This window comes from Aphanomyces astaci (genome assembly GCF_000520075.1).
Source record: "Aphanomyces astaci strain APO3 unplaced genomic scaffold supercont1.83, whole genome shotgun sequence".
NCBI classification, from domain to species: Eukaryota; Oomycota; class Saprolegniomycetes; order Saprolegniales; family Verrucalvaceae; genus Aphanomyces; species Aphanomyces astaci.
The window spans coordinates 274292-284885 of record NW_009798346.1 but is presented as its reverse complement, the minus strand read 5'-3'; the positions used below and the strand labels follow the sequence as shown (position 1 = coordinate 284885).

The 10594-nt window shown below is 48.9% G+C and overlaps 5 protein-coding genes across 5 annotated transcripts; 4 read left to right on the top strand and 1 right to left on the bottom strand.

Moving 5' to 3' along the window:
- Positions 1-1042: 1042 nt before the first annotated feature.
- On the top strand, positions 1043-1957 carry H257_16308 (hypothetical protein; the record flags this gene model as incomplete). Its single annotated transcript, XM_009844684.1, has 1 exon — positions 1043-1957. The coding sequence occupies one exon, from the start codon at positions 1043-1045 to the stop codon at positions 1955-1957; it is 915 nt and encodes a 304-aa protein (XP_009842986.1).
- Positions 1958-4757: 2800 nt separating this feature from the next.
- Positions 4758-5520, top strand: H257_16307 (hypothetical protein; the record flags this gene model as incomplete). Its single annotated transcript, XM_009844683.1, has 2 exons — positions 4758-5081; positions 5398-5520. 2 exons carry the CDS (start codon positions 4758-4760, stop codon positions 5518-5520), a joined length of 447 nt encoding a protein of 148 aa, XP_009842985.1.
- A 437-nt stretch (positions 5521-5957) lies between these two features.
- Positions 5958-6630, bottom strand: H257_16306 (hypothetical protein; the record flags this gene model as incomplete). The annotated part of the gene is made up of 3 exons (XM_009844682.1): positions 5958-6123; positions 6176-6335; positions 6375-6630. 3 exons carry the CDS (start codon positions 6628-6630, stop codon positions 5958-5960), a joined length of 582 nt encoding a protein of 193 aa, XP_009842984.1.
- A 117-nt stretch (positions 6631-6747) lies between these two features.
- H257_16305 (hypothetical protein) lies at positions 6748-6988 on the top strand (the record flags this gene model as incomplete). The annotated part of the gene is made up of 2 exons (XM_009844681.1): positions 6748-6803; positions 6874-6988. The coding sequence occupies 2 exons, from the start codon at positions 6748-6750 to the stop codon at positions 6986-6988; spliced, it is 171 nt and encodes a 56-aa protein (XP_009842983.1).
- Positions 6989-8435: 1447 nt separating this feature from the next.
- H257_16304 (hypothetical protein) lies at positions 8436-9893 on the top strand (the record flags this gene model as incomplete). Its single annotated transcript, XM_009844680.1, has 4 exons — positions 8436-8636; positions 8689-8739; positions 9436-9617; positions 9698-9893. The coding sequence occupies 4 exons, from the start codon at positions 8436-8438 to the stop codon at positions 9891-9893; spliced, it is 630 nt and encodes a 209-aa protein (XP_009842982.1).
- Between the last annotated feature and the right edge of the window lie 701 nt (positions 9894-10594).

The following is a 10594-nucleotide window of genomic DNA, read 5'->3' as shown; positions in this document are numbered from 1 at the left end:
ATTGTGGTAACTCAAGTGGTGGCATTCGATGATGACAGCCCAGTCCAAGAACAACGTCACGAACTGCTCTTGTGTCATTCGGGGATGTTTGCGGGCGCCCAGAAGGCGTGGTCAGTCATCGAAAAGGAAGCCTACCCTATTGCGCGTGCGTGCGAGAAGCTCAATTACATGCTTATGCGACCTACGGGGTTCAAGATGTACTGTGACCACAAGAAGCTCATCCATGTCTTTGCCCCGGGCGAAGAATGGAAGGCGCACACATGCGGCAAACTCATGAGATGGGTTGCCATTATTGGCGGCTATCGTTATGAAATCATACACATCGACGGCATCCACAACCTTTGGGCGGATATGATGAGCCGTTGGGGTCAGCCGACACCAAGTCTAGCGACCAAGCGGGTCAAAATACGTCGGGGCCATGGCTGGTCAAAGAAAGTCAAAACACGCAAAGTTCCCCACCGGTACAACCGAAATTGCGGCCGCTGGACGAGGACTTTGTGTGGCCATGTGTGGTGGACATCCGTCCAGCATGGCGCAACCAAACCAAAGCGAGCTACTGTGGTGGACGGACTGTGGCAAGTGGACGAGCGGCTATGGATACCGAGTGCGGCGAATGACCTGATCCAACGGATCATGGTCGTTACCCACTGCGGCAGCGCCGGACACCGTGGATATGCAGCGCTGGTGGCTACTATCCGCCGCCTGTTCAATATCGACCACTTGGCCGACAGGGCCAGTGAATTCCTTCGTGGCTGCTTGTTGTGCCCTCATGTAAAAGGGGGAAGGGTGGTCCATCGACCGTATGCTCCGAGATGGCACGCGAAAGAGCGCAACGAAGGAATTCACTTCGACTACCTCTACATGGGCGAAGCGTTCAGCGGCGCCAAGTATTCAAAGACGACCTTACCCACTACTGCGAGCTCATTGCATGCGATGGACCCACGAGCCAATTATGTGTGAATGCCCTGGTGGACTGGACGAAGCGGTTCGGAATGCCACGAGTCTGGGTCAGTGACCATGGAACCCATTTCAAAACGTGGCCATGAAGGCGCTAGCCCACAAGTTCAAGGTCCATCATGACCTAACCTTGGCCTACTGCCCCTGGCGCAATGGAACGGTTGAGCGGATGAATCGCGACATCCTCCAAGTGATGCGGGTCATGCTGCGAGTGTACCAGCTAGCCGAACAAGAATGGGACCACCTATTGCCGGTGGTCCAAGCCAACCTCAACCAAACACCGGCAGCATCACTGGCGAGCAAATCACCGATGCAGCTGTTCACGGCTCTAAACCTGGCGACTCCCCTGGATGTCATCTTGGTGGGCATGAACAAGGAACTCCGAGAGAGCGACTGGACGGTCAAGGACATCCCCAAAAACTTGGACAAGCTGCGTGCTAGCCTGCAAGGCATGCACAAAGAAGTCCTAGACAAGAATGCGATGCGTGCGGCGAAAGCGACGAAAGCGACCGAGAAATACGAACAATGCAATGTCAGCGAGGGCGACTATGTGCTCTGGTTCCGCGTCGACGAACGTTATCACCCCAAGCTGCTCGTAACCTGGACGGGCCCCTACCGAGTCAAGGAAGTGGGCGAATTCTCCGTCGTTTTGGAGCACTTGGTGACTCGTGAACTGCGGGAAGCACACGCATCAAGAGTCAAGCTCTACGCCGAAGACAGCTTTGGAGTGACCGAAGAGATCCTCGAACACGTTTCCGAGCAAGGGACCATGCTGAAGGTCAAGTCCATCGCGGGACACAAGTTTGTTCCGGATGTGAAAGATTTCATGCTGGAAGTGCTTTGGGAAGGGTTTGAAGATATCGAGTCCTCATGGGAACCGCTGCAGAAGCTCATGCATGAATGCTCGACTGTGGTGAAGAACTACGTTGAAGGCGTGAAGACAGCGAGCGAAGGCGATGCGTTGCGCAAGGCAATGAAGCGAGCGAGGGCGAAGAATTAGCGAGGCCCAAGAGTGTCCTGCGGAACATGGCTTGGGATGTGTGTTGTGGTGGGCGACTTAATACAAGTCCCGCCATAACACAGGTGGTCATCAACCGAGGCCACCGGGTGCCGACCCTTGGCGAACCGACACGAACAGGAATAGTATTACTAGAAGTATTACTAATAGTACTAGGACGTAGAAAACAGAACACCTGTCCCAGCCAACTACCGGAATCTCGCTCTTGGTTCTGCAACGCCGTGGTAACATCAAGTCAATCAAGTGTGCGGTTTGCAGGGAGTCGGCACTCCCCCATTTGGTTGTTTGTGTTGGCACTGACATGGGAAACAACATACCTAGCGAGCCTGTAATAAAACTTTTTCCCAATCGAAATCATGGAGGAAGTGTTTGCGAGGCTAGTTGGGACTATGGAGCATCATCAGCAGATGATCCAACAACTGCTGGAATCCCAAACCCAAGCACACGAGCAAGTGTTGGCAAATCAACAAGAGCAACAGGAGAATCAACTGAAGGCGCAGCAGGACATGCAAGCAGCGCTACATCAATTTGTGTCTAGTAACGGCGATCAGGATAGAAGCCAACTACATGACACGGAACGGCGTGTTGAGGGACTCTCAATGCCAGTGTACCATGGGCATTTGAACGAGAGCATCGGTTTGTACATCCACTGAGTCCACCGAGTCAAGACGTTCTTTGTGGCGAAGAACTTGAAGTACGAAACCAACGAAGCGGTTGAAGCACGCTGTCTAGCGATGGTTGTGGCGAACCTCCAAGGGCAAGCAGCTGCGTGGTATCAAGAGCTAGCGTCGCAAGGCCATGGGTTTACGACACTCGCGGAGTTCGAACACGGTTTGCGTGAAGAGTTCGAACCGAGCGATCTGCAAGAGCGGCTACGTGACCGTCTGTTTGCGTTGCAGCAGAAGGGGTGCAAAGACTTAGTCGAGAACATCGAGAAGTTCCGTCGTGTTTGCACGGATGTGCAGGAGATGTCAGTGCTGGAGAAGGTGACGTTCTTTATTCGAGGGTTAAAATTGAAGACCCGCTGGGAAGTGAAGTACCGTCAAAGCAAGACCTTGTCTGAAGCGATCAAGGCGGCGTTTGAGTATGAACGTGCCCATTCTGTTTCAATCTCGTCGATGAAGCGTCCCGACAAGCCGAAGCGATGGAATCGGACGGACTATGGAAGCGACCAGCGCGAAGGACATGTATCGCGTTTGGAGTCGCAAGTGTCCACAGACATGGAAGTGGACAATGTCAAGATGCAAGCAGCAAGATTCGGTGTTACAACTCTCAGATTTTGGGGCATATCGCGACAGAATGTCGGAAACCCAAGAAGAAGATATCAGGGCAGGCACCACCCAGCCACCAGAACAACCTCGAAGTCCAGGAGCAAGTGTCGAACGATGATGTTGAGTGCATCTTGTTTGTAGGAAGTGAACGACGACAAGGGGACTGTGGGAACGGTTGTTCAAGTGGAACCCGAAGCTGGGAAGAAGTCACCAGAGTTGATGATTAAGCCGGGTGTAATAAGTGGCAATTATGTGAAGTTGTTGTTGGATTCTGGAGCGACGCATTCACTTTGTCAAGTTGGGTTGGGAACCAACGTCATTCGCAACATGTCAGTGCGCATTGCTGCGTATGACAACGAGTGGTCATCTATGACGAATACGCGAGAAGTGATGGAAACGATCAAGGTCGACTAGTTCTCATTCATGGTCACAGTAATGACAGAGTGGGACTTGAAAGGCAAGGACTTTGACGTCATCCTGGGTGTAGCTTGGTTTGCGAAGCACAATCCAGTTATCGATTGGCGCAAGCGTGAAATCACTTCAATCGAGGAAGAAGTCGAAGCCAATGCGATGTCGACGGAATCGACTGGATGGATAGTCGAGGTTTGTGAAGTCCAAGCACAAACACAGCAACGACCAGCCGAGATCGAGACTCTTCTCGATGAGTTCAAGGACGTCTTTCCGAAGGAACCACCGGATGAACTGCCACCGGAACTAGCGGTTCAGTTTGACGTCACGATGAAGCCAGATGCGAAGCCACAGCATCGTGCACCATTTCGACTGGCGAAAGTGGAGCAAGAGTCGTTGGACAAGTTTGTCAACAAGCTCAAAGCCAAAGGATGGGTTCAGTTGTCAACGAGTGATTGGGTGTCGAACATCCTTGGAGTACCAAAGAAGGATGAGAACGGTAAAATGCCATCTCGTCACGTGTGGTTGAAGACAGCAACCGCGAACACTCCAATTCGATGGGTGCTCGACTACCGGCATGTTAACTCCCAGTCTGAAATCCCCAAGATACCTCTACCCAACATTGAGGGCATCTTCAACAAGAAGCATGGATGCAAGATATTCTCGAAGCTTGATCTTGCATCGGGGTACCATCAAATGCTTGTGCTCCCACATGCTCGCAAGTACACGGCATTTCGAACGCACAAGAACTCTTGCAATGTTGCGTTGCGCCGATGGGCATGGCGGGTATGCCGGGGATATGGTCGCGACTGATGCGATCATTGGGGGACTTCCAAAACCTACACAAACAAATTTGTGTGGACTAAATATTGAGACATTTTTCAAATAAAAATTTGTGTCGAGTCGTTCACAATAAGATCAGACGATATTTTGGTCCCCGCAAAGCAATGGGTTTATGCCAAACCCGACACAATTAATCTCTAATAATTTGTACAATTTTTTGAAGTACAATTAAGACGATTGGACAAGCCCAATCAGAAGTAACTTCCGAAGCAGATCGACGAGTCGACTGCTCTACCAGTCCTTTCATTGATAATCTTACCATGTCCAAGTCCAGCAAGCGGCGCGGGAAGAATTGGTGCGTCGCGTCAGTAGATCTCATGCTGGACAAAGTCGAATCGATAATACCGATGGGCAAAAACGCATGGAGAAAGGTAGAAATTGAGTTCAACACAGCGGCAAGCGGCTTTCCGCATCGTGATGCGGAATCATTGAAGCGTAAATATCAACAGCTACGCAACAATCCGAAGCCAACAGGCGACCCGGAGTGCCCGATGGATGTTCGGAGAGCAAAGTGGATTGTCCGTGACATCGACAACAAAGCAGACGTTCTGGCACTCGAGGACGATTGTGAAGAGGACGACGAAGTTGGCAGGAATGGTATATGTATGATTTGTATTCACACGGTGGATTAAGATACTTGTGTAGACTTTGAAAGTAATATGTGGTACCCGAAAAGCCGAACTTTTCGGGTCCCACATATTCACTTTCAAAGTCTACACAAATCGAACTGCGTTGGCCAAACTTGGGATTTCGCTGAAGGCTAGCCGAGCATGTGATAGCACGGGGCAGTTGTCATACGTTGCGAAGAAAAGGTTGTCGATCGACAAGGTTATTGACAACGCAGCAGCAAGGCAACAATGGACTTTATGTCTATGATGGTTGCCATGGATAAGCGTGCAGCAAAACGTGAAGAACTGCGATTGGAGCGTGATGATGCTTGGCGTCGAGAACAGGTTGCACGTGAAACCAAATCAGAAGCCGACCGTCAAGAGCGCGAAGATCGTCGAGAGCAACTGCAGCTGATGATATTTTCAAATAGAGGACACTAACATACTTGATGTAAGAACGTCATTGCTAATCAATTACTTTGCTTATTTTGAAGTAAAGTACTGGAGGCAATAGAAATTTTATTCATGAATTAGGATTTTTATTACTTTTAGTACTGAATTAAGCGATTACGGCGAAAAAAGAAGAATCTCTATGAAGTAATATTACCACATTTAATTCATACTTGGTTGGACTATCAGTTTAATCTTTCACGTTGCTTACAACCCCCTATGAAATTGAAAATCGGCACAGCTAGGCTACACTTAGGAGTTATTTCAGAACTTAAATTGCACATTTTTTAAAATGAACTATACACCAAACACGTTCTTGATTTGACTTATACCGCAACGACGAACACGATAGTTGTAGAGTCGAAAGATGTTATCGAGCCGCATTCCACGCAACGTTGGGTTTTATGGAAGTGGCAGCAACAATTGGCGATACACCTTGGTCGCCGAGCCCATCCCCCACTCTGCTGCTTGTCGCAAGGACGTGATACAATCGCTCATCGTTTGTAGCGCTAGGCGGCACTCTGGGGGCTGCCGCTCAAGGTCTCCGTCCTTCAGGGGAGTGATAATTCTACCGGCACAACGCCCCCCCGACTGGAAAGGCCGAGTCGGATGCAATGCACATACCAGGACCAACCTTCGAGTCGTCGGACAAGATGTCCTGTAGACGTCGGCTCATCTCACCATCGTTCCACGACCCGGGACAGTTATGGCTCCCCCAAATCAACGTGCCGCCGAGTCCGTAGCACACGACACCAGTGACGAAAACACAATGCAGCCACCCTATAACATTTAATGAGTCAAGTTCGGACAGAAACATACCATTGTAGTGCGCATTTTGGAGGTCAGCATTCGAAGGTTCTTGTACTCGCAAGTTCTTTCCATCAACAAACGCGAAAACACCATGCACGAGGGGTTCCCGAGCATTCGACTTGGACGCCCAGTACGCTTGTTTGAATTTCGATGGCCAACGGATTGATGCGTCGGGGATGCTCTTTAACGTTCGCCACAAGGCGTCCTCGGCGCGCCCGAGTACTCGTGCAAACGTGCTTGGTGTCAGGCTGAACAATTCTTGCATGGTCTTGCCTTCCACAGCTGCAGTGTAGTAATGCTACAACATGGCGAGGACGGCGTGCTTTTTAGGAATTCGTGAGGGGCGTCCACTGCGACTGGGCCTCGATAATACAACGTACTCATGTTTGAAGTGAGCCAAGATGTGGTCAAAGGCGTCGGGTGTCACCGAGACCGTTGGTATGAACGACTCAGTATTTCTTGCTTGTTACCTCGTATACCAAGGAGAGTGTTCCTGGTCTTTGAGCAGGGAAATAGCCTTGATGCAGTTGCGCACTTTGAGTTGTCGTCGGACCCTCAGCGCTGTCATGAGCGTCGAAGTCGTTGCCACCGAGAAGCCACCAGAACTAAAGCGAGCTACATGAACGTGGAGGTTGTTGTTATTATGGCCATTGGACTTATTTCACCAATTAAGTTGTTGTAAATGTTATTTTCATCCAATAGAAATTGCCTAATTTTACTAATTGGGGAGGTTTTGGTGGCACTTTATCAATGGTTTCGACCAAACGAGCGAACATGACAATTAAAATACAGTTGTTATCCGGATTGAATTTACGATGGGCAAGTAATTTGTGTAGGTTTTGGGAGTCCTCCATTGTTCGACAAGTTTCCATTCGTTGTTGTCTACCTGGATGACATTTGTGTCTACTCGAAGACCATGGACTGAACATGTCGAACATGTGCGAGTTGTCCTGGAAGTTTGTGCAAGGAAAAGTTGTATGCGCGACTCAACAAGTGCGTGTTTGCAGTCGATAAAGTGAACTTCCTGGGGCACACCATCTCTGGTGATGGATTGCAAGTCGATTCGAGCAAAGTTCGAGCGATCGAAGAGTTGGCAGCGCCTACTAATCACAAGGAGCTCTTAAGTTTCCTTGGTATGGAGGGGTACTACCGCAAATCATTGCGACTATATCCAAATTGATACTACCGATCAGCGAGCTCGCGAAGGACAAGGTTCCATGGGAATGGATGGACCGACACAACAAAACGTTTTTGGTCCTCAAGGCTGCGTTGCAACAAACTCCAGTGTTGCAGTTACCGGACTTTGACCAGCCATTTATGATCACAATGGACGCCTCGGTTTATTGTTGTGGAGCGGTGTTATCGTAACTGAATGTGAACGAAGAAGACCGACCGGTTGCATTTTTGTCGAAGAAGCTAAGTGACACCGAGTGCAATTGGCCATCGCATGAGAAAGAATTGTATGCAATCAAGTTGGGACTAGCCAAGTGGAGACACTACGTCTATGAGTCACACTTTAATGTCTTCACGGACAACGCGACTTGCCAGTAGTTATTGAAGACTCCAGTTTTAACAGCTAAGTTAACACGCTGGTTGGATTTCTTCAGCAGTTTTGACTTCACGTTGCACCATCGTCCTGGCAAAACAAACGTTGTTGCGGATATATTGTCGCGTCCACCACGCAATATCATGCAAGCGAGTACTTGCGCTGTGCAGTGTGACACTACGTGTTACGACCGTTATCGTTGTGTTACCCGAATGGAGCGATCGAGTGCGTGACATCAAGTGCTTGAACATTCGTCCACCACGCAATATCATGCAAGCGAGTACTTGCGCTGTGCAGTGTGACACTACGTGTTACGACCGTTATCGTTGTGTTACCCGAATGGAGCGATCGAGTGCGTGACATCAAGTGCTTGAACATTCGTCCACCACGCAATATCATGCAAGCGAGTACTTGCGCTGTGCAGTGTGACACTACGTGTTACGACCGTTATCGTTGTGTTACCCGAATGGAGCGATCGAGTGCGTGACATCAAGTGCTTGAACATTCGCACTTTGGAATTGATGATGAACCTGCCTTCTCGGGGGAATGAGGTGGATGTGTCGAATGTCGAAGTCGAAGTTCCGCATCAACTCGTCATCAACCACGCAGAGAAATTTTCGTATTCATGGATCAAGATGGAAGACAACTTGAAGCAACGTTTTGTGCGAGCATACGCCAAGACGAAGGAGTTTAAGAACGAAGACAGGTGGACTCTTCTTCGTGAAGTCGATGGATCAAGTGTGGAAGTTGTGCGTTCCAAACGACGACTATATCAAGGGCGAGATCATTTCGCAGAGTCATGACACAAGCACCACGGCTCATCTCGGCGTACGGCGAACGCAATTGCACAATGAACAATGGTATTATTGGAGCGGTCTTGAAGCAGACGTCAAACTCTATTTTGCGGCGTGTGAAACTTGTGCGCGATACAAGTCAAGCAGCCAAGGCGAATGAAGAATGATTCCGATCGCCTGAGGAACGTTGGCACACAGTTTCGATGGACTGGATTACTGGTTTACCGGTCTCGAACGGAAAGGATGCAATCATGACGTGCGTTGACAAAACGTCAAAGCGTCCTACATACTGTGCGACAACGTCAAACGTCGATGCTCTCCAAGCAGCGAAGGAGTTCTTCGATGCAGTCGTGCGATACCATGGTTTACCAGCAGTTGTCATCATTCCAAGTTCACGAGTGAATTTTGGCAAGCGTTAATCATTGCATGACGACGGGGGGTCGAGCGCAAAGTGATGGAGCCACCGAACGACAACATCGGACCATCGAAGATGCTTTGAGATGTCAAGTCTCATACTTGGGTCACGACTGGTCAGAACATCTTGGAAAATCAAGGCCTAGTTCAGACGTCAACGGGGTTAATACCATTTGAAGTGGATACGGGAAGAATGTTACGCAACCCAGCTCTGAACGCGATCGAGGCACTAAACGAGTATGTAAAGAACTTTGCGGAACACTGCAAGGAACGCATGACACGTGACAACCTCCAGAAAGCACAAGCTCGACAGTAGAACTACTACGACAAGAAGCGATCGTTGGTAGAGTTTAAGGAAGGCGATTATGTGATGCTGGTGCCACGAAACATACCGTTGAAGCACGCTCAAGTCAAAAACAAGAATGAAAAGGCGAAGCTCGTGCCTCGATTCATTGGGTCGTTCAAGATACAAGGAGTTGTGAACGCCAATGCGATGCGGTTGAAGTTGCCATGAAGCATGAGCAGGCTTCATGATGTCTTAAATGTGGATCGCTTGAAGCATCATGTTCAAAACCCAGAACGATTTCAAGGAAGACAACTCCTATCATTCACCACGACGCGGGAAATAAACTGCACATCGTTGAAGCGCTGTTGAAGCAAAGAGAGTTCAATCGGAAGAAAGAGTACTTGGTCCAGTGGCATGGTTTGCCCGAGCACGAAGCAACTTGGGAGCTTGAGCGCAGCATCAAGGACGCCATTTCAAACGATTACTGAAGACCTGCGTACAAGAATCCAAGCTGCCGACCAAGAATACAGCTTAACACATCGTTAACAAAACGAGGGCAAGGCTGTCGAATAAGCTAAAGATTGGCGCACCATTGACAGCAAAGGCCGTTGAAGAAGTCGTAGAAAAAAACACTTACTTGATGTAGTTTATTTAGTATAGTATACATTTTCGTAGTAAGTAGTTGAACGACAAACTAATCACTTGCTACCGTTACAGTCAATGTCAAGACAGACAGCAGCAACGAGTGGTGCCTGTACAAAAAATACACCCGATTAGCTGCAATATATTGAAAAATAACACTAAAATGAATGTGAATCACGGGTCATTGAGTCCTCTTTTCTTTGTATCGCCCGTCTTGTTCTTCCGAGTTGCGTCGTCCGTAGGCTACTTGAACTACTCGGAGTAGTACTCAAGTGTAAGACACCAATGTGTCTTGCACACTCGGAGTAGTTCAAGTAGCGTTTGACTGATCACCTCAAGACACATTGGTGTCTTACACTTGACGTGATCAGTCAAACTTTGTAGCCGACGCCTGTTCATACACCTTACAAATGGACGCCAAAAATCACTACCAATTCGCATGTCGAGCTGCCTTGTACTGTAGCCATAGTTGGTGCCATTATATTACAGCTGTTCGGCTAAAGAATACCAAGAGTTTCAGTCGATTCACAGCAAAAGTTGAAATTCG